Source organism: Eubalaena glacialis, chromosome 13 (genome assembly GCF_028564815.1).
Source record: "Eubalaena glacialis isolate mEubGla1 chromosome 13, mEubGla1.1.hap2.+ XY, whole genome shotgun sequence".
Classification (NCBI taxonomy): Eukaryota; Metazoa; Chordata; class Mammalia; order Artiodactyla; family Balaenidae; genus Eubalaena; species Eubalaena glacialis.
In genome coordinates, this window is record NC_083728.1 from 57,381,057 (window position 1) to 57,408,657 (window position 27,601).

General features: G+C 62.3%; 1 protein-coding gene across 2 annotated transcripts in view; it reads right to left on the reverse strand.

Moving 5' to 3' along the window:
* PKD1 (polycystin 1, transient receptor potential channel interacting) overlaps positions 1-27,601 on the reverse strand; it is a 48,097-nt gene that overhangs the window by 7,449 nt on the left and 13,047 nt on the right. For both annotated transcript variants that reach the window (XM_061209685.1, XM_061209684.1), the window contains exons 2-34: positions 24,044-24,115; positions 23,852-23,923; positions 23,597-23,766; positions 22,578-23,249; positions 22,296-22,479; positions 20,907-21,127; positions 20,451-20,566; positions 19,913-20,039; positions 19,322-19,569; positions 18,065-18,820; positions 17,039-17,170; positions 16,652-16,827; positions 16,272-16,405; positions 12,021-15,640; positions 11,642-11,791; positions 10,002-10,145; positions 9,633-9,912; positions 9,348-9,561; positions 9,093-9,264; positions 8,621-8,773; positions 7,739-7,883; positions 6,899-7,519; positions 6,474-6,630; positions 6,045-6,297; positions 5,746-5,941; positions 3,979-4,149; positions 3,756-3,899; positions 3,450-3,660; positions 3,224-3,350; positions 2,007-2,123; positions 1,876-1,925; positions 1,481-1,665; positions 1,304-1,397 (exon numbers count right to left, since the gene is read on the reverse strand). In XM_061209685.1, coding sequence (XP_061065668.1) covers positions 1,304-1,397; positions 1,481-1,665; positions 1,876-1,925; positions 2,007-2,123; positions 3,224-3,350; positions 3,450-3,660; positions 3,756-3,899; positions 3,979-4,149; positions 5,746-5,941; positions 6,045-6,297; positions 6,474-6,630; positions 6,899-7,519; positions 7,739-7,883; positions 8,621-8,773; positions 9,093-9,264; positions 9,348-9,561; positions 9,633-9,912; positions 10,002-10,145; positions 11,642-11,791; positions 12,021-15,640; positions 16,272-16,405; positions 16,652-16,827; positions 17,039-17,170; positions 18,065-18,820; positions 19,322-19,569; positions 19,913-20,039; positions 20,451-20,566; positions 20,907-21,127; positions 22,296-22,479; positions 22,578-23,249; positions 23,597-23,766; positions 23,852-23,923; positions 24,044-24,115 — 10,284 coding nt within the window. The remainder of the gene's footprint in view (positions 1-1,303; positions 1,398-1,480; positions 1,666-1,875; positions 1,926-2,006; positions 2,124-3,223; positions 3,351-3,449; positions 3,661-3,755; positions 3,900-3,978; positions 4,150-5,745; positions 5,942-6,044; positions 6,298-6,473; positions 6,631-6,898; positions 7,520-7,738; positions 7,884-8,620; positions 8,774-9,092; positions 9,265-9,347; positions 9,562-9,632; positions 9,913-10,001; positions 10,146-11,641; positions 11,792-12,020; positions 15,641-16,271; positions 16,406-16,651; positions 16,828-17,038; positions 17,171-18,064; positions 18,821-19,321; positions 19,570-19,912; positions 20,040-20,450; positions 20,567-20,906; positions 21,128-22,295; positions 22,480-22,577; positions 23,250-23,596; positions 23,767-23,851; positions 23,924-24,043; positions 24,116-27,601) is intronic.

Here is a 27,601-nt window from a genome sequence, read left to right on the forward strand (position 1 = left end):
AAGTACTTGAAAAGAGAGGAGTCGAGAATGAATCCAAGAGTTTTGTCTTGGTCAGTCCAAGAGTGCACCTGCCCTTTCCTGAGACATCTCGTGTTGCTGTGCGAGTCTGTGCTGCCCTGGACACTCATGCGGAGAAGTTGCTTACTGGCAGGTGGATGTCTGGACCTGGGTGTCAGGGAGGGCTCTGGGCTGGAGGTGGTGGGGTGGTCAGCTGCTAATTACTACCAGGGCTTCCTCATAGCATAGGTTTCAAAACTGATTGGCAATTCCTTCATTAAAATTCCATCATGGCATGGTTATCTGTCTTCGTTAAATAAATTGAGAAGCTTTACCTTTTTCTCTGTGTTCTGAGAGAGTTCGTATATCTCAGTAATTTTTGGTTGCTTGAAAATTAGAAGAGTTAAAAGGAATGGAAATACGGATATTAAAATAGATACAGATGAGAAAAGAGGTATGAGGTAATTCTATGTGAATCTTTGTTACTAAATTGGAAACCAGCCAAGAAGTTGAGAAATTCTTAAAAACATAAAACTAGGGGGGCTTCCCTGGTGGCGCAGTGGTTGAGAGTCTGCCTGCCAATGCAGGGGACACGGGTTCGAGCCCTGGTCTGGGAAGATCCAACATGCCGCAGAGCAACTGGGCCCGTGAGCCACAATTACTGAGCCTGCGCGTCTGGAGCCTGTGCTCCGCAACAAGAGAGGCCGCGATAGTGAGAGGCCCGCGCACGGCGATGAAGAGTGGCCCCCGCTTGCCACAACTAGAGAAAGCCCTCGCACAGAAACGAAGACCCAACACAGCCATAAATTAATTAATTAAATAATTAAAAAAACCAAAACAAAACATAAAACTGAAGGGAATTCCCTGGCGGTCCAGTGGTTAGGACTCGGCACTTTCACTGCCAGGGCCCAGGTTCAATCCCTGGTCAGAGAACTAAGATCCCACAAGCCGCACCGTGCGGCCAAAAAAAAAGAAAAAAGAAAAACCATGAAATTGAAATAGTGTCGAAAGGAAAAACATTAGCTATTTAAAAGCCTGCAACGAGCCCGCATCACGGCAGGTCCTGCCAGCCTCACACTGGTGGCCTTTTGTTACTCAAACATCCCTCCCTCCTGCCACCCTAAAGGGAACACTGGCTGGACCCTGGTGACCCCACGAGGTCTTTCAACAGATGAGGGACTCTGAGGCCTAACAACTTCGCCCCAACCCCACACTGGCTGGACAGCACAAGGGCAGGTCCAGACAGGGAGCAGGGTTACTGGCTGGGCTCCCTGCTGCCCCCCACCCCCAGGAGCTGGGCACTCACAGGCCAGTGAGCAGGTCCGTTTCTCCTTGAGTGTCCTGGGTGGGGGCCAGGCTGCCAGCCCCTTCAGCCAGGATCTGCCGGATCAGGTCTTCATCTGGAGGGAGCAAAATGTGTCAGCCCTGGAGCCTTCCTGGGGGGAGCTGGGGGACACCACCCTCCCCACCCCTGCTCACCCACCTGAAGCTGAGAAGTATTTGGCAGGTGAGGAGGGGCTGACCAGGGAGAGACTGTCATCCTCTGGGCCCGGCATGCGGCCCATCCGGCCCCGGGCCAGCCGCTGCAGGGTGCTGCCCATGACGGACGGGTCACTCAGCAAGTCTGGCCAACTGAGGGTGCCTTCGCTGGATGGCCAGCACACCAGGCTGCAGGCGACAGGTCAGCAAGGGGAGCCCGGGGGACGCATCTGCACACACACCCAACCCAAGTCCCGTCACACGTGGACATGCGGGGCTGCTGAGCAAACATTCCCGGGACAGCCCCACGACACACGGACGAGGATATGTGACGCGGCACATGAGAGGCGCAGCTGACCTACAGGAGAGACGGCTCACGTTTTCTCTAGGGACCCCCACCTTTTAGAATCCTCCACAAATAAGTCGTGTTTCATTTGTCCAGCAAAGGCCTGTTGAGAAGCACAGAGAAAACCTGATTCCAGGCTGCCCAGAACACGACCCCATCCGGGCAGGCCCTGGGGAGCCCGCACCTCAGCGCCGAGTCCTGGGAAGGCAAGTACGGAGCTGTCCAGCACAGATGAGTCCAGGCAGCTGTCCATGTCCAGTGCCTGCGGCCCTGCTGGTGTGGGGCTCGGGCCCCCGGCCACCTGCAGGAGAGGCAGGCAGTCAGTGGGAGGCAGCTTGGGCCCCTGCTGTGGGGAGGCATGCTCGCTCCTGGCAGGCAGTCTAGAGCAGTGCTGTCCTGGAGAATGTTCTAGATGCACACATTCTACACCTACACTGTCCATCACAGGAACCACTCGCCACATGCCAATACAGAACACCTGAAGTGTGGCTGGTGTAATGGAGAAACTGAAGTTTTAATTTTATCTAATTTTAATCAACTTAAATATAAACAGCCAGGGACTTCCCTGGTGGCGCAGTGGTTAAGAATCCGCCTGCCAATGCAGGGGACACGGGTTCAAGCCCTGGGCCGGGAAGATCCCACATGCTATGGAGCAACTAAGCCCGTGTGCCACAACTACTGAGCCTGCGCTCTAGAGCCCGTGAGCCACAACTACTGAGCCCGCGTGCCACAACTACTGAAGCTTGTGCGCCTAGAGCCTGTGCTCTGCAACCAGAGAAGCCACTGCAAGGAGAAGCCCGTGGACCAAAATGAAGAGTAGCCCCCACTCGCCGCAACTAGAGAAAGCCTGCGCGCAGCAATGACGACCCAACGCAGCCAAAAAGAAAAAAAAAAGATATATATATATATACATATATATATATAAAAATAAGTATACACACACATACACATATATAAAAACAGCCACACATGGGAAATTCCCTGGCAGTCTACTGGTTAGGACTCCGTGCTTCCACTGCAGAGCGCGTGGGTTCGATCCCTATTTGGGGAACTAAGATCCTGCATGCCCCGTGGTGTGGCCAAAAATTTTAAAAAAACAAAAAACAACCCCCCTGCCCCCCCAAAAAAACCCAGCCACATACAGCTTAGGATGTTCATTCTGGGTTCCTGGGGGAAATGCCACTTGTCATGGTGTATGACCCTTTCTTATGAGACATGGGCATCAGCTGGTTCTCCAGCCAGTCCTGTTTGCTTCGGTGGTGTCAGCAGTGACCCCTGTTCACTCCTGATTCTGACACCCTGCATCTCTCCCCCGGCTCCTGACCCCTCTCTGGCTGCCATACTGAACAGCACAGCCCTCGGCAGGGGCAGCCGTGCCCACGCTCCAGGAGCCCCGCCCACCTTGCTCCGGGACATCCGGAAGAGGAACAGGATGGCCAGGTAGACGGGGTAGACAACCAGGCTGGACACCAGGCCGACGGCGATGGTGTCGATGCTCAGTGGCATCAGACTGGACGCGGGCCCCACACTGTGGCAGGAGAGGAGAGACGGGGCCGGCTTGGGGGGTGGGGCAGGAAGGATTGGGGGTTGGGCAGAGGGAGGGCGTTCCGACCCCCACAGCACCCACCTGTAGGTAGCGTCTCCCACGGCACCGTACCACACGGCGTTGGCACCCAGGAAGAGGCAGATGAGGAGGACGCAGCACGTGGCTCGCTGGACACGTGTAAAGCGGCTCCGAGGTGGCCGGTCCCACATGGAGAGCCAGACGTGCTTATCAAAGAAGCCGCGCTGCAGTTCGGCCACCAGGAGGCGCTGGAACCGCCGCAGGGCCACATCACCTGGGCGGGGACAGGAGGGCTTCAGGAGATCCCAGGGCCAGGCACCCCACCCCCCCACCCCCACCCCATGGCCCGCCATCGGGGCAGGGCCTTACTTGCCGCCAGCACCTCCTTCTCCACCAGGCCCCCGTTGGCCTCCGTCTCCACTGACAGCCAGTCGTTGACCAGGAAGAAGGTGCTGCGGGCGTTCTGCAGGTCCCTGACGATGATGTGCTGCAGGAACCAGGCGGGGCTCAGCCCTGCAGAGGGGAGGGGCAGGGCGGTCAGGGCTGGGTGGGCAGCAGGGGGGTGGGGGCGGCAGCAGCGGGGCCCCCAGACCTTTGTTGTCATGCCACACGCGGATCTTCCACACGCTGCCCAGGCTGTGCGGGGTGGCGATCTGGAAGATGTCCAGGCTGTTGCGGTGGAAGGCTCCATCCCCATCCAGGTGCCGGTGGCCACTGCGGCTGTCTGCCCCGTACAGCATGATGCCCACATGAGCTGTGGTCCCTGGAGGACGGAGGGACAGGGGGCAGGACTCTGGGTTTGCCGCCCACCAGACACTGACCCCGGGCGAGTCTGCCCTGACAACCTTCCTTCGACAGGCACGGGCAGCCCTCGCCCTGCAGCTCTGATACAAACGGATCTCAGTCGCCTCAAACCGTTAAATGAACGGCCCCCAGTGACACAATTCAAATGCCACTTGTGGTGGTGCCTTAACTGCAAGTAACAGCGTGGAACGTGAAGGTGGCTGCCAGCCTTCAGTCCGCTACATAAGAGACGCATGTCCTGATGGGTGACGTCACCTCTCCCAGAGGCTGCTGGTGACCAGTCACCATACACCTCTCAGTCCCCACACGGACCACCAAGTGCACAGCAGTGTTGCCTCCATGTCCCTAGTGATAAACCTACACGACGTTTTATAAAAGTGGGTCATCAACACAGAGGACCAGAAAAAAATTTAAAAACTAAAAATAAAAGAGAGGGACTTCCTTGGTGGCGCAGTGGTTAAGAATCCGCCTGCCAATGCAGGGGACACGGGTTCGAGCCCTGGGCCAGGAAGATCCCACATGCCATGGAGCAACTAAGCCCGTGCAACACAACTACTGAGCCTGAGCTCTAGAGCCTGCAAGCCACAACTACTGAGCCTGCGTGCTGCAACTACTGAAGCCTGCACACCTAGAGCCCGTGCTCCACAAGAGAAGCCACCACAGTGAGAAAGAAGCCTGCGCACTGCAATGAAGAGTAGCCCCCCACTCACCTCAACTAGAGAAAGCCTGCGCAAGCAGCAACGAAGACCCAAATTAAAAAATAAAAAATAAAAGAGAGAACCAGGTAACAAAGATGAAAGCACAGCAAAGAAATGAAAAATGGTACCAAGGAAGCGAACTTTGCGTCAAAGGCAAACACACGACTGAAGAAACAGCCAACCACGGGGCCGCTGTCGCTGCCGCTGCCGCTGCCGCTGCCCCAGGGGCTCTGGAGAGGCCGTCGCTGACAGCAAACTCACCAACATGAGAGCAATGGTTGCAACAAAAAGGATGAAGACGTCACATAGCAATGGATGCCGGCAAAAACTTCACGTGGAAAGAACTCTCAGAGGTACTTCACAGTGAGGAGAGCACGACAAGAGGTCGGCAGCAAAGTGTCCGCTGGCCGAGGCACAAAGATGCCCCCTCAGGTGGCAATTACAGATGAGAAGGCAAGTGCTGCTCAAACTACTCTTGGTAAGTTTCCCACAAAGAAATAAGGCACTTTAGTTCTCAGCATCTAACGCTTTATGTTACACTGTACTAACTCTACATCATCACGTTTCTTTCCATGTTTTTAACCAAGAGTTCAAGAGCTTTTGAGGCCTTGAAAACAATCTTTTCACCAGGACGACTTATTACCATTTAATAATCATTTGCCACACCAATCGTCAGGCTGTTCCACCCGGCTGCGCACGTCAGCGGCTGCCCACAGGGACTACGAGCCCACTGCGTGCCCACAGGTCGCTGTGCAGATGAACGAGCTGCTGCCTGGCACAGCCATGGTGACCCAAACCCCTGCTGGAAGCCACCCCTCTAGTACAAGAGTCCCCATCAGGAAGGCAGCCCCCCTCACCTGAGCCCCGGCCCCAGCCGGTCTTGACCAGGATCTCATACTTGAAGCGGCCCCCCTTCCCGCAGAATGGGATGACGCGGACCCGGCTGACGTCCAGCTGGTCCAGCTTACGCAGGATCACAGCCGTGACCACGTAGGTCACCAGGCACACAGTGCACGTCAACAAGACGATGTAGTTCACGCTTGAGGCTGGCTCCTGGGGAGACAGAGCCGTCAGGCCCCATGGGCGCAGCCCAGCCCTCGCCTGCTCAGGGCAGAGCCGGGGCTCCCCAGCAGTCCAAGGATGCAGCACCACTCACGGGGAAGATGAAGTGGACGTGGCTGGGAGGCACAAAGAGACTGGCACCGAAGGCGGTGAGGTGGCGGGTGAGGCAGACAGCCTGGCTGGGCGAGGTCTCCTCTAGGGGCACGAGGCCCTCCGTCCGCCATGCCATCTCCTTCTCACTGAAGTACTGGCAGAGGGACGTGTACAGACCCACGGACACCTCCAGTGCTGACCATCGGAAGTGGCTAGTCAGGTTCAGGTAGTAGCTCGCGCCCAGATCTCTGGTCCTGGGAGAATTGGGGGGTGTCATGGCCAGACCTGGCCTGGCCCGCTCCCCAAACCCCACAGGGAGCCCCCGGGCCCTGGCACATACGGATCTGATCATGGCCACCTGCCCTCAGAGACCAGCCCCACCCCACCAACAAGTCCCACTGCTCCCAGGTCCAGGGCAGGACGTGCTCACCCTGGGGCGATGAAGAAGGTGTAAGGCCGGTGGTCGTCGCCTGCCAGGACCTCCAGGCTGATCCTCCTGCTGGCGGAGCAGTTGTGCTCGTTGGGCCAGGGCATAGTGTGCAGGTAGGCGGCCAGGTAGGGCTCAGGCTCCTCCGGCAGGTAGTGCTCTGCAGGTGGCATGTGCAGGCTCAGACCCCTGCCCGGGCAGCTCACACACCCCAGGGGACAACCCCGGAAGCCCTCCCCAGCCACCCCGCTGCCCTCCAGCCAGGCCCCCAGGGCCCCATAAAACAGGAGACAGACTTTACCGAAGGCCACGAGTTGGGGGTGCCCGCGAGAAACGCCTGTTCACCTGGCCACCCCACTGCCCCACACAGGCTGGGCCACAGGAGGGAAGAGGAGGCCGCCCACCGAGGGCCCCGCCACGCCACGCACCGTTCAGCACCATGAAAGTAAGCTGCAGGTGAAGCCCGGCCTCGGGGTTGCTGTTCTCGGGGGTGACCACGACACTGACTGAGGCCTGGGGCTGGACAATGGCAGAGCCAGCAGGGATGCGGTGGCCCTGGGCAGCCTGGTCTGAGTTGTTGGGCACCTTCACGGTGATGGCGCGCTCTGAGGCCAGCTGCCCAATGGGGATCTGGGTGCCAGCCTGTGTCTGGAAAGCCATGGACGCCACCTTGGTGGAGACAGTGTAGTTGCTGATGTAGCCAAAGGGGAAGGGGTTGGAGTCGACGAGGAGGATGAGTTGCACCACATCACTGAGGTTGGACAGGGCCCCGCTGAAGGCTGCGGGGATGGAGAAGTGGCAGCCGGGGCCCGAGGCGTCACCCTGGCACAGCAGACTCAGCGGGTCCGAGCGCTTGCCCTGTGCCACGATCTCTTCACCCGCCAGGGTCAGGGGCTCCTCGTTGAGCACACGGGAGCGCATGAGGATGCCCATGAGGGCCGACGAGAGCTGGTAGGCCCTGGACGCCACCAGTAGCGACGGCGGCTCTGCCCCCAGTTCTGAGGGCTGTGGGCCCTGCACGTCCGAGCTGGCCAGGTGGATGAGGTCACCTACGGATAGGAGAGATTAGGGGGAGAAGTGGGGGGAGGGGTCATGGGGAAAGGTCGGGGGGAGAGGTACGGTTGGGGGAGAGGTCTGGTGGGGGGAAAGGTGGCAGAGAGGTTGGGGGAGAGGTTGGGGGGAGAGGTCCGGTGGGGGGCAGAGATTGGAAGGTGGGTAGAGGTTGGGGAGAGGTGGGGGAAGGTCCGAGGAGCAGCAGGCGCCCACACCTGTGATGTTGAGGATGCTGTCGGCAATGGCAGTGGGCGTCCCGGTGCCCGTGGCGGTCTCGGCCTGCAGGATGCGCATCATGCCCTCTAGCTTGTGCAGTGTCTTCTTCAGGCACGAGCGGCACACAAATTCCCAGCTGGACACCTGCAGGGAGCCCATCACCATGTCCAGCCCCACTCCAGCCCGGCTGACCCAGGCCAGGTGGGGGCCACTCAGCAGCAGCTCCCCCCACTTCTGCCCCTCAGCCCAGCTCGGCTCCGTCATGCTCGCTGTGATCCTGGAGCAGCCTCTGTGACGGCGGCCTCCCCACCTCCGTGGAGCCGTTCCAAAACCACCTTTCATGTTGCAGCTGGAAAATCCATGCCAAACACGGCTACAACCATGGGCATCTCTGCCAGGAGCCCTTCAGTGGCTCTTCCCCACACACAGGCAGAGTTCAAGGTAACGTGGCCCCACTGGCCACCCCAGCCACGCACAGAGCCAAGTAAGCCAGGTCGCAGACAGGGCGACCCCCACCCAGAAGACCTTCCCCTCCCTTCTCCTCCACGAGGTCTCGGCAGCAATCCCCTGCCACCCTGAACACAGTCCCCCCCGCCGTCAAGACAGAGCCCAGCCCAGCCAAGTTGCTGAGTCCTAGGCGAGGGTGGCGGGGTCAGGTGTAACCACAGGCCCACAAGCTAGAGTACAGAACAGGCTCGCCCCTCCCCACACCTGGGCCTTGTGCCCTGGACCCCTGCAGGGTCACCCTGGGGGGCACCCGTGGCTCACGCTGAGACAGCTGAGAACGGGAACGTGGCCACACAGACTTGGCTGGGAAAGGAGCTCTCGGGTCATCAGGGTTGGGGGCCCAGGGCTGCCGCAGGGCCTGTGTCTCGTCCTACCGTGCACTGGGCCAGGGCGGCCGCAACCTGCTGGATGTCGTCCACAGTGTTGACCCGCAGGGAGACCAGGGTCTCAGTGACGTTCTTGCGTATCTGGGCGCGCAGTTGCCGCCTGGGGTCTGGCTCTGCCGCCATGGCCAAGGCCTGCTCGTACTGCAGGCACAGGGGAGCCGTCAGCAGGAGATGGGCAGCCCCGCCCACAGTGCAGGCCGGCCAAGGGCAGGCATCTCGGCCGCTGCCTAATACCAGCGGCGACTCGAGCCCTGTGTCAAGGGCAAAAGGGGCATTCCCCAGTACCCCACGTGGGGACTAGGGGCATGAGGAGAGGAGGGGGAAGCCTGGCACTGGGGAGGGCCCCGCAAGTGGGTGCTGCTGGGAGTAGGAGTGGTACCGAGGCCCTGGTCAGGAGAGGGTGTCTGGGCCACCCCCAGCACAGAGGCCAGTGCAGGAGGGGCTCCTCGGCTGCACTAACCTCGTTGAGCACAGCGATGAGGGCTAGCGAATACTCGATGACGTGCTGGGGGTCGGCCTGGCGCAGCAGCCCAGGCAGCGTGCTCTCTGTGAGGCTGTACAGCCAGGGCGTGAGATCTGGGGGGCCGTCGGGGGACTCTCCGGGGGGCTCTGGCAGGGTGATGGCCAGAGACCTGTGGGCAGAGGCTGTGGATGAACAGGTGGCGGGCCCCCCTCCCACCCCCGGCCAGGCCCTGTTCCACGGGCACAGGCTCACCTGTTGAGGGCGACCACGGCGGCACCCAGCTGGTCCTGCACAACCACAGCCAGGCCCACCAAAAAGTGGGGCGCAAAGCCGGGCGGCAGCACGGCCCCATAGATGGAGAGGCTGCCCTTGTAGACACAGAACTCCTCGCAGTGGCCCTGGCGACAGCGCCGCAGCAGCAGGGCATACACCAGTGGAGCACCTGCGTCCTCCTCGTCCTGCCAGCCTGTGGGCCCCCAGGGCATCAGCGGGGTCCCCACATGCCCCCCATCACCAGGGCCCCATGGCCGTACTCACCCACACACTCGAAGTGCACCTTGGTGGTGAGCGCGCGCACAGCCTCGAGCGGGAAGAGGCGGCAGGAGCCCCCCAGTGGAGGGCGGTTCGGGGCGAGATGGATGGAGGCGCAGCCCTGCTCCTGGCCCGAGCGGCCCAGCACCGTGAGCGTGAACGTGTAGCCCTCGCCGTCCCGCAGCACGCCGCGCCGCACCACCAGCCGCATGCCCGCACTGCCCGTGGACGTGGTTGTCTCATCCAGCACCAGCGTCTCATTGCTAAAGCTGCGCGCGGCCCAGCGCTGAGGGGGCACCCAGATCGCAGGTGCTCAGGGGCGGGTCTCCCCCAGGCCCCCCCACCTTAGGTCCCCACCCGGGGCCCCCTGCTCACCCCGCGCTCGGAGCCCCCGCCGCAGTTGTCACAGCGGCCCTCCAGGTACACGTAGGAGCTGCGGCTCACTGCGTACACCGCCTGCGCCTTGCAGGACACACACTCCAAGGACACGATGGGTACCCGGCCCCTCCGGATCAGCACCTGGAGGCCGGGCAGGATTAGAGAGAGACATGCCCACCCTGGCCAGGAGCCTCCGGACTGGGGCTCTGCTCCTGAGGCCCAGACCCTTGAGTCTGCCCCATGTGGTGGGTGGTAGCGAAACCCATGGAAGAGCAGGGCCCCTGCCCCTGCCATCCTCCCACCTGCAGAAGCTCCTCAGGCCCAGCCAACTCCTAAGTCAGCCCGAAGCACAGGTTCTGTGGGGCCATGAGCTCAGCCCTCACCCAGGATATTTACGTCGTTTTGTGACTCCTAGGATTAGCGAGGGGCAGTGGGGGGGAGCATAGGGGGAGGAGGGAATTTAATGAAGCGCAGACCATGATGGGCTTATTTTCTGCAGCACCCCGGGCCGGTCTTGGACCTGGCACATAGCAGGCACTCCACAGGTGCTCGGCTACAAACAGATAGATGAACAGAGGCATGAAGGTACGGATGGACGAGTGTCCGCGTGGGGACAAGCATAGCTCAGCTCAGCGCAGCCCCATCTGAGCCTCGCACTGCTCTCTGCACTGGGAGCAGGGCCCACATCAGACAACCCCAGACGGCCACTCCGGGCAGAAACCTGGCACGGGGGACGGACACCCCATCCCGGGCACCAGCAGGGCCTGATGCACCCCCTCTTGTTACAGCAGCAGGAGTGGTGCCATGGGGCCAAGCATACGTGGTCCTGACGGCTTGGCGGCTTAGGGAGGGAGAGAGAGCGTGCTCCACACACAGGCAAGAACAGGCCCTCCCCATTCAGGGAGGGGACACCATGCTCTGGGGAAGGGACGTGTCTCCTCGCTGTTGGCCTTCAGTGCTGCGGAGACAGTAAATTTCTCACAAACCACTAGGGCCTGTGCTGCGCCTCTAAGCTTCATGTGCAGCTATGGCCTTTTTGGAAAAAAGCAATGCCAGATTAGCATCTTGTTAAGTAGAATTAGCATCAAGAGTAATAGTAACTTAAAACCAATAGCTTCTAGAAGCACTAAAACAAAAACCCAAAAAACCAAAAAAAACCTTAAAAATGGGTGCTCGGGGACTTCCCTGGTGGCGCAGTGGTTAAGAATCTGCCTGCCAATGCACGGGACACGGGTTCGGGCCCTGGCCCGGGAAGATCCCACATGCCGCGGAGCAGCTAAGCCCATGCGCCATAACTACTGAGCCTGTGCTCTAGAGCCCGTGAGCCACAACTACTGAGCCCGTGTGCCACAACTACTGAAGCCCACACGTCTAGAGCCCATGCTCCGCAACAAAAGAAGCCACCACAATGAGAAGCCTGCGCACCACAACAAAGAGTAGCTCCCACTCACCGCAACTAGAGAAAGCCCACGCGCAGCAACAAAGACCCAACACAGCCAAAGATAAATTAAAAAAAAAAAAAAAGGGTGCTCGGTACTATGTGCAGGCAGGGGCCCTGTGCACTCAGCCTCTTTGGCAGTCCCCCCCACCCTGGGGGCTGGTAGCTCCACCCAGGGCTGGGCCAGGGCAGCACCCACCGTCTGGTTGGTGACCTCCTCCTTGCGGCCTGCCTTCCATACGGTCAGGTTGAAGGTGTACTCCACACCGGCTTGCAGACGCTCCCGGGGGATGGTGACCACGCTGCTCCCACGGGGCCCGAAGTTCAGCGCACACCCGCCAGTCTCACTCTGCAGTCCATAACGGGGCGGTGGGGGCGGGGGGCGCACGAGGGTGAGACCCTAGGCCTGCCTCCAATTAGAGCCTGGCCCGGGGATGGCTGGGAAGACCCCTCCCCCTGCTGGGATCGAGCCCACCAGGCACTCAGACATATCAAGCGGACCCAAGAGCCTGCCAGCCTCATTCACACAAACGACCTAAGGGGGATCAGGAGGACGACTGCCCCGCCATGTGGCTGACCTGTGTCGAGGCCACGCAGGCCCAGTGGAAGCTGAGCGGCGTCTGGTCACCGTCCTCCAGGTTGGGGTCATAGGACTTGCTCCCATCCAGCACCAGGTCCTGAGAGTCCGACCACACACGGTAGGAGCCACCCTCGACAATGGGCACCAGGCGCTCAGGGGCCACTGTCACATTGGCCTGGATGCTCCGTGCCAGCGGTGTGTCCCCAAACGACACCACAAACACAAAGCAGTAGTGGCCCACAGGCAGCACCATCCGTGGCACCACCAGCTGGGGCCGGCTCACATCCACACTGGGCAGGGTCACCCGGGCCATGCGCCCAGGCCGCTGGCAGCTGGTGGCGCGGTACACCTCCCAGCGGTACTCAGTTTGGTACGTGACGCAGTCGCGCAGGTCAACGTGGGCCTCCAGGTAGTTGCGCTGGGAACGCCTCATAAGCACCTGCGGGGGCAGGGCCACATCCACCTCGGGCTCCCTGCAGGCCAGCACGTGGACGGTGACCGTGGTCTGCGCCACAAAGAAGCTCACCAGGTTGGTGGCGTTCACCTCCACACGGTAGTCCCCAGGCTGCAGGTAGTAGTGAGCCGCCCAGGGAACCTCCGTGTCCTCTGCCAGGGCCCCGTCCCCAAAGTCCCAGTGGTAGGCCACACGCCGGGGGCTGGGGCTCGTGGCAGCCTCGAAGCGGGCCGAGCGGTTGGTGAAGCAGCGGCCGCTGCGCAGCGCCACGTGCTGAATGACGTCCTGGACCTCAACCACGAGCGTGTGGTTCACGCCGCCCAGCTCATTGAAGGCTCGCACGTGGATCTCCAGCTGCCCCGCGGCCACGGGGGTATAGGTGACGTCGCGACCCGACAGGATGACCAGCGAGTCCCCCTGGACCTTCTGCAGCGAGAAGTACCACGCGTAGGCAACACGGGAACCCCGCTGCACCCGGGCCGTGAAGTTCCTCTCGGCGCCCGTGGCGATGGCCGGCTCGCAGCAGTCGGGCACCTGGAGCCCACCCACAGCCTCCAGCACCGACACACGCACCTGCGCCTGCACCCGGCTTACGTGGTTCTCGGCCTGGATGCTCACCGTGTAGTCCCCGACCCGGGGGAAGCTGCGGGAGAAATGGGGCCCGGGGAGCACCTCGAGGCCAGCCCCGCTGACCTGTAGGTGGAAGCTGACAGCCGAGCCGGTGGCCAGCAGGATCTGAAAGTGAACCAGCTGCCCGGGCTCCACCACCTTCCTGCTGGCCCATAGCACCAGGCCCACGATGGGCTCCTCCACCGTGAGGTTGTGTGTGGCCACAACCCAGCTGACCGCGTTGGAGGCATTGAGCTGAATGGAGAAGGTACCGGCGTCAGGGAGGACCATGGCGATGTGCTGGCCATGCCTGCTGCCACCCGGCACGGCCCAGTACCAGCTCACGTTGGTGCCCGAGGCCAGCTGCCCCCAGAAAGGCACGGTGGAACTGGCCACCACAAAGCTGCAGTCCAGTTCACCGGCCCTGATGCTGAGGCCACTGACAGGCACTTGCACAGCCACCTCAATGCTGGCGTTGGCTGAGCCCAGTTGGTTCTTGGCCGTGACTGTGACCAGGTGCAGGCCGGGGCTGGGAAAGGTGTGGGTGGTGGATGGCTCTGGGGTCTCCCAGCACAGCCCTTCCTCCAGGGACCAGGTGTAAGTGACGCCACTGCCACCAGCCAGCTCAGCACGGAGGGCGACACTTGCATTGACAGCCACCGGGTTCGGGGAGGCGGCGGCGGCCAGCCACCCCACAGGCTCCACAAAGTTCACGGTGCGGTTGGCCGAGGCGCTGCCCAGCATGTTGGTGGCCCGCAGCTGGACGTGGTAGGTGCCAGCCTCGAGCACGGTGAGCGAGAAGGCTTTGCCACTGCCAGCCAGGGCCAGGCCACTGTCCCGCTGAGCGGTCCAGCTGTAAGAGATGTTGGTGCCATCCCTGACTGCGGCCTGCAGCTGCAGCGTGCGGTTGGTGGGGAAGCAGCAGCTGCTGCCGCCGCCCACCACCTGCAGCCCCTCGATGTGCTGCAGGACATAGATGAAGATACTGTCCTGGGCGACGCCCACCTCATTCTCAGCCGTGACAATGATGTTGAAGGTGCCGACAGACCGGAAGGTGTAGGAGATGGTGGGGCCCCCAGGGATGGGCGTGCAGCGGTCACAGAGGACCCAGGAGTAGTGCACGTCACTGCCCACCTCCAAGGAGGTGCTGAAGCTCACACTGCCGTTCAGGGGTACCACCGTGCGGCTGGCGTTGACGCTGAGCCCCCGCACGCGCCGCTGCACGGTGACATTCAGCTGGGCTTCCCCACGGCTCACCTCGTTCCAGCCGGACACCCTGACGGGGAAGCAGCCCGTGCTGCTGTAGGCGTGGGTGACCGCAGGGCCCTGGAGCCGCCCGCCATCCCCCAGCTCCCACAGGTAGGTGGCGGGGTGCCCGCGTCCCACAGCAGAGAACAGGTAGGGCTGCTGCAGCTCCAGCACGTGGGAGCCATTGACCCTGATGCCTGTGAGATCCACGGGCTCCTGCACCTCCACGAGTGCTGAGTCGTTGGCGGCTGAGATGTTGTTGGACACGGTGACCGTCACCAGGTAGGAACCTGAGTCCCAGTAGGTGAATGTGGCCTCGGGGCCCCCGAGGCGGGCAGCAGCATCCTCGGTGCCGAAGTCCCAGGTGTAGCGGTAGGGGAATGGGGGCCAGGCGCAGGCAACTAGCCGGGCTGCGTCCCCAACCCGCACGAACTGCCTCTCGGGCCGCACGGTGATGTTGCCCACCTCGGGCTCCACGCAGATGCTGCTGAAGTAATGCGCCTTGTTCACGTGGCTCGACAGGACCAGCGCCAAGGGGAATGTACCGCTACGTGTGAAATTGTGCATCACTGTCGGGTCCCCTCGGACGGTTGTGTTGGATGAGCTGTCCCCGAAGGTCCAGTCGAAGATGTAGTGGGTAGGGTCCCCGGTGACGTGGGCTGTGAGCTGGGCGTGGGGCTGGGTGGGGATGCAGGCCGTAGGGTCGATCCACAGCACCTCCAGGACAAAGACCTGTACGGGCAGGCTCCGGGCCAGGTTTCCAGTGGGGCTGGACGCGCCCACGGTCACCGTGCAGTTCTGCGCCCGCAGGTACACGTGCTCTACCGTGGCCTCAGGGCCCGTGAGCACTGTGCCGTCCCCCATGTCGAAAGTCCATGTGACGTTGTCGCCCGAATCCAGGGTGGCGCTGACCACCACGGGTGCACCCTGCTCCACGGCCGGGCTCAGGCTCACGGTCAGGCCACGGAGTTCCTCGAAGACACGGACGCTGATACTCGCCACTGTGCTGCTCACCGTGTTGTTGACCTCCAGTCGGATGTGGTATGCGCCCCTCGAGGCGAACGTGTGGTTGACCTCTGGCTGGGGCTGTGTTACAGCTGGGGAGCCATCCCCGAAGTCCCACGTGTACAGGACACCCCCAGGCGAGGGAAGCGGGTGCGGGAAGAAGGTGACAGGCCAGCCAGCCACCAGGACCCGGCTGCCCGTGGCCACGGCCATGGCGGGCAGGGTGGTGCGCACACTCACAGGCACCTGCTGCGTCAGGTTCTCGAAGGTACTGGACACGAGCAGGGTCAGGTTGTATTCACCTGGCAGACAGGCCCAGAATGGGGACGGGGCCGGGGTCGCCGCCACCACCTACTCAGCAGAACCCCTCCTAACCCCGTGCTGTGGGCAGGGGCCTGGGGTGGGGGTGAGGCGCAAAGCAGGACCCCAGTCATAACGTGAACAGAGAACGCCCTTGGACCCAGGCCCAGGTGCTCTCAGCACAGGGCGAGACGCAGGGCTGAGGCAGAAAGATGAAGATCGACCATCTCCAGGTACGAGTGCCCTTGGGGTGACAGAGCAAGCATAGGTGCAGGGCTGGGATCATAGGGGCACCACTGTTTACTCTGCATTTCTGTGTGTGAGGCTTCTGGAATTTCAAAAATGACTAAAAGGAACCTTCTCTTCTCCCCCAAAAAAGGCTCAGGGGAGGAGTCAGGAGGGGATAGAAGGGTCCGGTTTCTGGCCGGCAGACTTGAATCATGGGTCTCAGAGGCCTAATCCACCCTTCAACCCTGGACATCCCTTCTTCACCCCAGTGAGGGCCCTGCACCATCAGCCCAGGCTGGATCCCGGGAGGCAGGACCAAGGGGGGCTGTCCCCCAGGGAGGGGCTGTCCCCGGGGCAGGGCTCGCCCAAGCTGGAGGCTGGCAGGGCAGCAGGCCTGCCCCTTACCTGGGACAGTGTAGGTGTGTGTGATGTTGTGCTCCACCAGCACCTGGGCCACTGTGGGATCTGGGACCTGGAAGGACTCGTTGTATGGAGGCTTGAACTGGCCGATCACCTGCTCCCCATCCCCGAAGGACCACCTGCCAGGGCAGTGAGCAGGCGGTGAGCAGGCTAGGAGGGAGGGGTAGGAGGGAGGGGTAGGAGGGAGGGGTAGGAGGGAGGGGTGGGGAGGGCCCGGCTGTAGTCCCTTTCCTTGCACCTCCTTTCAGGGTACCACCCACCCTGCTGCAGCCCCGCAGCCGCTCCCAACGTCCTATGTACCCAGCACGTCCTGACAGATGAGGAGGTGGAGGCTGGGGCCCCACCCAGGGGCCCAGCACACTCACAGAAAGGCCACCTCCATGGCCGAGTCCACCAGCACATCAGCCGCCAGCACCAGCGTGGCATTGGGGGGCAGCACGGGCGGCACCGCAGACACCCGCAGGCCCCGCATCCTGTGCATCCGCTCGACGGTAACGTTGTAGTTCACGGTGACGTTGCTCACATGGTTGGAGGCCGTCAGCTGTGGGGACAGGCGGCAGTGAGCAGGCCACCAGCCGGCCACAGGGCAGCATGGACAAAGCCCCTCCCCGCACTCACCCACAGCTGCCACGGGGTCCTCGGGAGCAAAGCAGAACAGAAGGCACAGGTGAGCAGCGGACAGCCCAGCCCCCGCCCCCGCCCCCGCCCCCCCCCACCCTACTCTCCACCCTGTGCCCACGCCCCCCGCCCACCGAGAGCTTGAAGACTGCAGCGCTCTGGTAGATGACGTTGAAGACCACATTGTGGAAGGTCAGGGACTGCTTGTCATCAATGGTCCAGCGGAAGACCACGTCCGAGCCAGCCTCCACCACGGGGCTGTACCTCTGCAGAAGGGCACAGCGTCAGCTGGCCATGGCCCTGCCCCAGCCCAGGGTCTTTGGGGGAACAACTGTGCCCTCAACCCACGTCTATCCGCCTGGACATAGCTCCCTATGGGGCTTCCCTCTAGGCTAAAGAGGCCACACAGTGCAGGGCTGAGCCTGGGCTTGGTTACATCCTGACCTCTCTGTACCTCAGTTTCCTCATCTGTAAAGTAAACCCAACACCCGTGACAAGAAGCCAACCTACCTCAGTCTGTGCACCCCCATCCCAGGGCTCCTGCTCAGGCCCCCGTAGCTGGACAGCACAGTGCCATTTGGGAAGGCACGTGAGTCTCAATGGGCCTCATGGTTCTGGATGTTTACCTGAGTCACCTGATAGAACAGGTGTGAACAGGGAAGCCCGGGGAAGGGGACACAACTGCCCAACAGCCCCTGTGCTAAGGCTGCAGAACTGGTGGCTGCCTTATGCGAGGTGGGTACTCCCAGGAGAGGGACAGGGACAGCCCCTCCCGGAGTGGCACCGACAGTGGCCGGGTGGCATCAGACCCCAACCTCAAAAAGCGCTCACTTTAGCCAGGTGGGAACACAGCAGGGCCCCGAAAACACACCCAGGATCAGCGAGGTCAGAGGTGGGTGAAGAGCTCGACAATTCGTGCAGGAAATGTGAGAGCAAAAAGAAGCATTTTCAGAGCAACTGTTTCACAGGTGACTTCCCAGTAACTTAGGAATTAACGAAACATCTGAGGAGCCACTGAACAGGACCTGCCCAGAAACCGACACTGAGCCCACTGTCCTCGGTGGCCAAGTGCTCTCCTCGCTGGGGAGAGGCCGCCCTCTGCATAGGCACCTTGTCTCAGGGCGGGGCGGGGCGGGGCGGGGGGGGGGGCCCACACTCACCACCAGGACGCCCTGCAGCACACGGGCCTCAGGGCTGGGCGTGGCGCGGAGACCGCGGATGGGCTCCTCAGCCTTCACCCGCAGGCTGAGGTTGGCCCGGCCAGCACCGTTCTCCACCACAACTGCCACATCGTGCTCGCCCTCGCTGAGCCCGGGCAGCGCCAGCACCGAGAACAGGGTGCTATTGGCCTCGTGGGCACAGCCGGGCACCAGGGCAGCCACAATGGCAGGGCAGGCAGCCTCAAAGGGCGCACTGACGTTGCCCCCAGGCCAGCGTGCCGTGGCCGTGGCGTTGGTACCGGAGTCCACCTGGAGCACCAAGGCCGAGCCGTTGGTGGGCATGTAGAGGCGGCCGTCGTAGAGGGCTGGGTAGATGGCCCGAAGCCCTGCCACCGGGGAGAGCACGTTGAAGCTGCAGGACAGGTTGTGCCTGGACACGCTGTTGCCCACTGTGGCCCTGACCTCATAGCGCCCCGGCCGCCGCAGCCCCGGGTTGGGGCTCAGGCCCAGCAGAGGTGTGAGCCGCTCTGTGGCAACAAGCAGCTGCAGGGCGCAGGCAGGGCCAGCCGGGGCCGCCTCCAGCTGGGCAGGCAGGTGGGCCAGCCAGGCTGAGACGTTGGTGGAGAAGTACGGGGCCTCGGAGCCAGGGATGCCGAGTGCCGGGGGGCAGCGCAGGAGGGCGCCTGGTCCGGCATCGTGCTGCAAGCTGATGAGGTCACCAGGGAGCAGGGGGCTGTCCTGGCCGTGGAAGGTGACCTACAGGAGAGGGGGGTGGGCCTGTGTCAGGTCCTCACAGTGGGTCAGGGACCTATAGGCAGCACCGGGCCAGGGGCTCCAGCGGGCGGCAGAACCCCACTAGGGTAACCCAGAGTCACCCCCTACAGGGATCTCAACACTCCTCATTCACTCACACACCATCAGGCTTCACAGGGGTCCCCAAGGCACTCAAGATGGGGACAGACGGAACACACAGGGCAGAGAGGATGCAGGCAGGGGTGGGGCTTCCCCAGACAGGGGCGGGACTTCTGGACATTGGCCAGCCTTGCCCAGAGAGGGGAAGAGTCCTCCTTAAAAGGCAAGTGCAAAGGCCCTGGGGCGGGAGCTTCTCACGGTTGGCAGAGGAGGAGAGCACTGCCGAGGCGGGAGGCGGGAGGCGGGAGGCGGGTGGGTTGGGGACCTGGAGGGCTGTGCAGAACAATCTGCATTTTGTTTGTGTTTGACGGGGAGGCAGAAGGCACCTAGGCCAGTGATACACACCGAGTACTGGGCGGGGGGGCCCGCAGGCACAGAGAAGAGGAACTCTTTCCACAATGCATAGGAGACCCCAGGGAGCCCCAGCCCTGATGTGGATCCGTTGGCACAGGCCCGAAGGTGGCAGGGGGCGTCCAGAGGCAAGCAGATGTTGGATCTGGGGCACAGGTGTCCTTCTGGTGTGCATGTAGGGATGGGCTCAGTCCTGTTTTCCAGGGACCTACTCTGGGGCTCGCTGCTGTTTCCTGGGGCCCCTGCAAGGAAAGAAGGGGTGTAGGTACCCCAATTTGCTAACAGATCATAAGGACGCCCTGCTACGACATGAGGTCTCGCCAGGTAGTGTACCCGTCCCCCACCATCACTCCTCTAACCCTCCCCACACCAGGCCAGCTGACTGACCCCGGAGAGTCCCCAGCCCCAGCGAGTTCCCCACCAAACCCATCCTTGGGATCCCCAGCATGAGTTGGCATCTCTGTGGACCCCACTCTCTCCACCTTGAGGCTGGAGACCAGTCCAGTGGGCAAGGGACCAGCAGACACCACAGTGCAGAGAGGCCGCTCGAGCCCCCCAAGTCCCACTGCCAGGATGGAGTCCCACCTGTTCCTCGCATGGCCCGATACACCTGCAGCCGCAGCTGGGCAGGCCCGCTGAGCTCCGGGGTCCCGAACTCGGCAGCAGTGAGGAAGGCTTCGCGGCTCGGGCTCAAGCCAGGAAACACCATCACCTGCCAGGGCAGGGGGGCCACTCAGCTCCACCAACCCCGGCCCTCAGCCGGCCCCACCCCGATGCCCAAACACCCACCAGGTCAGAGGGGAGGAGCCACCAGACGGGCCTTCAAGAGGCCCCCACTGGCCTCATTTCACACAGTGGGAGACAATGTCACTCAGGAGAAAAAAATCAGGTCAAAACCATCTGTGAGCAACAGGAATTGTACCTTCATTTCTAAAAAATCCCCAAGCACCGAGAGAAAAGGCTCAGGAGCGTTCAGGGCTCTCCCGATGCCAGGCCTGGGTGCTACTCCCCTCTGCACTGACTCTACTGGACACAGAATGTTAATAAGGCCCAGAAAAAAGGCTTCTTGTTTTTTAAAGGGAACTGAAACAGCCAGGGCAAGAAGCCTGGAAGGCCAGCCTACCTCAACGGGCTCCCGGGGGGCTGAGAGGACCTCCTGCTGCACCAGGGGGCTCAGGGGCCCCTGCAGGTCCCCACTGGGTGCTCCCACGAGGAAGTTCTCTGCGTCCCACACAGGGCCTGGGGTGCAAGTGTGCAATGAGGTGCTGTTCCCAGGCCGAGGAGGAGTGTGTTGGGGGCCCAGGGTGGGGCCAGACCTGGGACTGAGCCACCTGGCAGTAGCCCCTGGCTCCCTCCACCTGTTTTGTCCAGTGTGGGCTCAGTCCGGGACAGTAGACACTCAGCCAACAGCTAACGAACACTGAACAGCTAAGGAATGAACTGGGGTGCCAGGGGCAGCTGTCCTGGCCAGGATGGGAGGAGCTCCCGGGGTGGCCAGGGGACCCTGTATGCTTTGGAGGAGGGGTGTCCTGGGCCAGGGCACCAGGTGCTCCCCAGCCTCCCAGGGGCCCCAGCGCACCTCCAGGCCGCAGCTCACAGACGTAACTGTGCGGTGCCGAGCACAGGTCCGTGTTGCACTGCCCAGCAGGCCCGAGCCGCACGCAGCGCTCAGCTGTGGCCGGGTGTGGCTCCCCCGGCAGCCAGTTCTGGCAGCTCTCCAGGCTGAAGGCCTCACCCTGCGGCGCTGGGCCCACCTCTACCCCCTCCACAGCTGAGAAGCCGATCCACACGTCCAGGCTCCTGCAGGCAGACAGAGGGAAGGGCAGGCGCTCGGGGGCTCCCCGGAGACAAGCACCCCTCCCTCTGCCCTCTCTCTGGGGGCACCCTCCTCAGAGCAGCCTGTCAGGCAGGCTCTGCCTCTGTCCCCACTTTCCAAATGGGGAAACTGAGGCTCAGACATGACTTGGCAAGCAAGGCCCACACCAATGCCCACCCAATCACCCATCCGATGGGGCCAGGGGCCCAGCTGAGACACTCATGGGGCTCCACCTCACTCTGGCCCAGGGCCACGCACACTTGTGTGTGTCCGGAGGTGAGGCTCCAGGTGTGGCATTTGGGGACCAAGACACCCACATATCAGCCCCCAAACAGGCTACTCCCCACAGCTCTGCCAGGGCAGAGAGACCCTCCTGGAGGCAGAGCTTGTAGATACAAGGACAGGGACAAATATTGGGACAGGGTCAGACAGAGGGACAGGCAGCAGGGGTGGCTGAGGTGCTGTGGTCAGAGCTGGGTGCTGGGGCTGCATTACTACCTGCGAACCAAGTGACCTTGGGCAAGGGCTTTGACTGCTTTGGGCCTCGATTTCCCCTCGGGAAGTCCAGGGTGACCCACAGTCCAATCAGCCCCTTCCCACACAGGGACCCTGGGAGAGGAGGGGGGCCAGCCTCCACCCCATCCCGCCTCCCAGCCACGGCAGGTGCTGAGGGCTGACTAGAGACCAGACAGGGCCACCTATGGTGACCACTACAGAGCACACGCCCCCACAGGCCTGGGCAGCCACAGCGTCCAAGAGGCTCCTCGTGCGTGGGCAGCGCTTGGCAGCAGTGACCACTCGGGGGGGAGCAGCATGAGGAGCAGGAGGAAGCGCAGCCGCCGTGGTCACACCAGAACCTCCCCTGTCCCTGCCAGGAGGGGCCCAGCATGGGACAGTGGGGGCAGGATACAGGGCCGGGGGTGCACCTCCCACAGTGGGCACCCCTGTGTCCACATCTGTGCCGGGAGAGCTGATAGGAACGGCCACCCACGGGCACAACATGGCTCCTCATCCCCAGAGCCAGGCTGGCTGGCCGGACACAGCACCTCCAGATACCCCAGTGTGCTCATGCTCCATCCCCACCCCAGCATTCTGGGGACCTCCCCCCCACCTCCCAGCCTCTCCGAGGACCAGCAGCATTTGGGCAGGCACCTGGTGACGCGGGAGACCAGGAAGTGCTGGACGGCAGGACTGTCCACCATGGCCAGGGCGGCCCCGGCCCAGGCCCGGCACTGCTCCTGCGCCTGCAACCAGGCCGCCTTCTCCACCACCAGGCGGTAGCAGCGTCCGTTACCAGGGAAGATCTCAGTGTCCGAGGGGCAGAGCGGATGCACCACTGGGGGGTCAGAGGGCAGAGAGACGGGGCATCGATGTGTGCCCAACCAGGGCTGCCCCACCCACCCCGACTCAGGCCCAGGGGCGGGGTGGCCCCACCTCGGGCTGGCTCCTCGCCCAGGGCCACGATGCTGTAGGTGGCCTCGAGGCCGGAGCCGCCACGGTTTCGAATGCCGAGCTTCAGGGTCTCGTCGCTATGCACAGAGGCCAGACACATGAGCTCCAGGGCTATGGGGGCCGCCTCCACCCGCACCTCTGCCCAGAGCCGAGCAGAGCCGACCCCCAGGGCCAGCACGGCAGTCACGGGATAGCGCCCAGGCAGCACATAGTGGTGAGTGGCATCCGGGCCAGCAACATCCACCTCAGGGGAGCCGTCGCCGAAGTCCCAGCGCGTGGAGCTGACTGGCAGTGAGGCAGTGACGTGGAAGGCGGCGGGCTGGCCAGAGGCCAGAGGTCCTTGGGGCCCCACCAGGGCAGCCCCTGGGGAGGCAGGGAAGATGTTCTGGAGGAGGGTGGGTCCCCGGCAGGTGGGGGCGGGGGGCAGTGGGGGGCTGGAGCAGGAGGGTAGGCAGGCCGAAGAGGCATTGGGAGGCCGGGCCAACCCGCACAGGCACCTGCCCTGCTCTGAGAGAGCCGCAAGGCCCTGGCCAGCCGCGAAGCAGAAGGCGCTACAGGCCTCAGGGGCCAGCGGGCCCTCTTGGGCAGCTGAGAAAGCCACCAGCGCCACGGCGCCCGAGCTGTCGTCAGGGACACAGGCGACGTACTCCTCACCTGGAAGGGGCAGGCAGGCTGGTCCCGAGGGTGCACCCCACCCCATTCTACACCCCAGATCACATCATCTCCGACCCTCCAACGGCTGTGTGGCACTCACCCCCACCCCCAGGCTGGTCTCCCCGCCTCCCGACCGCATGGTCCCCTGGTCCAGAGGGCCTCCCTGACCCCTCCCCCAGTCAGTCTGTCTCAGCCCCTGTAATTATTTCTCTCATGCAGCTGTTCCCCGATCCCCATCTGCCACCCTAGGCTGGAGACCCCTGAAAACCGGCAGGGTTCCCGCCGGCTGCTTGGCCAAAGCTGGCAGGCAGGGAGGGACCAAGTGTGTCCCGCCCACCCACACTCACCACAGCCGCTGTCCAACAGGGGGCCGCTGAGGAGGGACCGGCCAGCCAGGGGGCCGGGCCCAGCGCACGTGGCCGCCTCGGGCCGCACCACGCGGACCTGCTGCTCCTCTGCCCAGCGCGGCAGCCAGGCCAGACCACAGTCACACTCCAGCGGGTTCCCGCTCAGGTTTCTGCAGGGGGCGGGGCAGGCTCAGAGGGCAGGTGTGGGGGCCATGGGCCCAGCTGCCAACAGCCACCAAAACCAACAAAACTTACATTTCACTTAAATTAAATAAATTAGCAAATATTCCTTCTTCTAATGTAGAAATCTTGTTGTTGCTTATGTCCCTGGAAGAAAGGAGAGATTCGACATGGTCTGACACGAGCCCCCTTAACCGCAACAGTGACAGGCAGCCGCCACCTGCCCACTGTGTGGAATCCCGCAGCGGCCCTGGAGGGGACACTCACAGCTCCGTCAGCGCCGAGAGGTTCGCCAGAAGCCCGACGTCCAGCGCCTGGAGCAGGTTGTGGGAGACGTCTCTAGAGAGCAAAGCAGCTGCAGGTCAGTGCTGGGGCCCAAGGCAGGGCACAAAGTCCACCCGGGCCCACCTCAGACGCTCTCCAGCTGCAGCCTCCCACCCTCTGAGCTCCCTCTTCCCAGGGCCAGAGGTGGAAGACCTGAATGAACTCTCATCTGGAGAGCCCGAGGCTGGAGAGAGCTGGCCCCTCAGCACTCCATCCATGCCCTGCCCCTTTCCCTCCCACCCCCTGCCCCCTCGCCCAGCAGGACTGCACCATGGAGGGCAGGCTTCACCCCTCCACACACGGTTCAGAGCACACAAAGCAGCCCAGGGGTTTCCAGGGCCAGGGGCCCAGCTGCTACCAGCTGGAGGGTGGGGGGAATGTGGCACAGACCACACAAACGGGAAGGGGGCTCTGGTGGACGACCCCATAGCAGAGCAGTACTGACAGCCTGTGCTAAGTCTCTGGGGTCTGGGCACCAGCGTTAGAGCTGGATCTCCATAATCCCAGGCCCTCAAGGTCAACAGAACCATATCAGAGAACCGAACATGGTGCAAGACACGGGAGAAGAGTCACGGGTTCTCAAAGCATGAAACTATGAGCAGAAATAAAACATCAAAAGCCGAAAGATCCAACTGCACAAAAATATGCAACTTCCACACAAAATATCATAAAATCAGAAAACAAACTACAAGCTGGGAAAAGCACTAGCAATTTAGATGATGGATTAAAGGCCCATAATCCCCCTTCCACATATGCTGTTAACAAACCATAAAGAAAGCAAGCTACTCCAGGGGAAAAAAAAAGGCCAAAGATGAGAATAGGCAAGATTAACGAAAGATATACAAATGTCACAGATACACAGAAAAACATCCAGTCTCATAACAACTGGAGAAAGACCAATGAAAACAGCACAACAGCACTTTTTGTCTACCATCACCCCCAATGCAGGTGACTTGGTGGTGACACACCAGTGACTACACTCCAATGACATGACCCCAGGATACACTCTCTAGCCAACAATTCCACCTCCCCGCCTGGCATAGAGGTGGAGGCCAGTCGCCCGGCTCGTCCACCTCCTGGGCAGGGACCCCGGACCAGCCTGACTCAGTGGACACCTCCAGTCGCCGCTCCCCGCAGGCCTCCCTGTGCTCCCACAGGTCTATACCTCCCGCCATCGTCTCCAAACTGACGAGGCCTGGGCCTCCCACCCGTGGAGCTTCTGCCCTTCCAGGTGTCACTCTGGCTCTCTGATGTCCCCAGAATGCCTCTCACCAGGCCTGCCCTTCCCATTGATGACCACCCAGTCATACACAGGCCAAAGGTCTGTCAATGCCTCCTCCAGGCCTATCTGTCTCCAGGTCCTGTCAACCCAGCTCCTAAAACATTCAGACTCCCCCACCCTACCCGAGCCACAGCCTGGTCCAGACCCCCATCCCCGGGCACCCGCCCAGCCTTCACAGTCCCTCTAATCCAAGCTCCCGTGGCAGCCTGAGGGGTTTCCTGAAGCCCAGCTCCATCAGCCACCCTCTGGAATGGGTTTTGCTCTCTCCAGCTGCACCACATACAGCAAGAACTTAATAAGAATTGGCTGGTGTGAAGACAAGGCCCTCCTGGAAGCCAGGGGCCTGAGTGCCAGCCCAGACCCCAAGACCATGCCCAGGGGTGGTGCTGGGATGCCTGGTATGATACCTCTGCCTGGCTCAATGTCCAGGACCACTTCCGGAATGAGGCTCAGGAAATGGCCCCCACCCCAGCCCCTGACCACTGCTCCTTCCTGGGGACCTGCTATCCACATGGGGCCTCATGGCCACCTATACCCAAATACTGGCTGGGGGCCAAGGGCTGGGGGCCAGTTCTCAGTTGGGCTGCTCACATGATCTGGCTTCCAACACAGCCAGGTGGCCACCTGGGGGACTTCTGGAAGGGCACCACCTGCCTGCAGGTGACATGAGGGAAGCCAGGCCCAAAGGGTCTCCTGTCCCCCTCTGGCCCCCACCAAGGGGGTGAGGAAAGGGGGACGGTGGACGCACTCAGCTAACCCCTGGGAGCCCGGTCTCTCCCTCTGCATAGGGGGCAGCCATCGGGAGACTTGGCGCTGAGCGGACAGCATGTGGACATGACGTGCTCAGCTGATGCTGGCTGCAGCCTGCCTGGGGAGGCAGCAGGCCACAGGCAGCCTCCAAATCATAAGGCCTCAAGCAGGAGGGTACAGGCAGTAGGTGGGCAAAGGTGGGCAAGACCAAAGTTCTCCCCTGAATCGGAGGCTTCCTCAAGAGGGGCTGTGAGTAGAACCTCAGGCACAGTCAAAAGAGCTACATAGCTGCAAGGGGCAGGGTCCTCCCAGCAGCGGGACCTCTGAGACTGGACGGGGGTCCCACAGGGTCAGGGCTGGGGCTGGAGCTCCTGCTGGGACCAGATGGGGACGGAGGCTTCAGCCCAGAGGACCTGCAGCCCCACCGCTGCTCTGACCAGTGGCCTGACTGTGCAGGCTGGGGGGACACCTGATTTGGCAAAGGCTCTATCCCGGCAACAAGCGCAAAACGGCAGTGTGGGTGCCACCCAGTAATGCCGCATGCCCTGAGAGTCCGACTGCTTTGGGCACCAGCACAGCCACATGCACGCCCCGAGGCACAGCCGTCTTTCCCCTCGCCCATGAGATGTGACAGGAGCTGGTCAGCAGGTGTGGCTCACACCCCCGCTTAGCCACAGAGGCAGGAGAAACGCAGCTGCAAGATGCAGTCCCCCCGCTCCCCATGACTGTTCAAACTCAACTAAAGAAAGCGCTGGAGGGGTGCACGGTAATAACCCCACTCCTGAGAGCAGGCAGGCCCCTCCATTTCCCACACTTTCATTCTGCTCTTCAAGCAGGAGAAAGTTGGTGCAGGCGGGGGCAGACAGGATGCCCATCGGGACCTAGAGCAGGGGCTTCAGAGGGGAGCAGACGGCGAGGGGCTGGGCAAGGGGGGCCAGCACCCACACCAACCGGGGAGGTCAGGGCAGCAAGGCCTCCTCCACTCCAAGAAGCGGCACTGTCCACTGACAGTGGGCTCAGGGCCGGAGCCCCGCCCCTACTCGCCCGAGCCAGGCGCCCCGGACAACCTCACTGAGCAGCTGGGTTTCCCATCTGGATACTGGCGGGTGTGCGCGCGCGCACGCAGATCCCTTCCCCCAAGGGCTGCGCGACAGGGAGCCCACGCCCAGAGCATGGGTCCCAGGAACTCCAGGAGCAGAGAGGCCCTTGGGGGTCAGGGGACATAGTGACGGGACCCTCTGGCAGGGTCACCTCTGCCCCTCACAACGGAGCCTAGCTTCCCCCTTCCATCTGGCGGTGCCACTGGGTAAGCCAAGCTGGGTGCTCACAAGCAAGCCAAGAGCAGTGGGGGAGGCAGCAGTCGGCCTTCCTCCGGGGTGCACCGTGCCCTCCACAGCAGCCCCCCCCCCAACCCCAGCCGGCCGATCCAGCGCACAGACTGGGAGACCAGGCCCAGCAGGATATGGGAG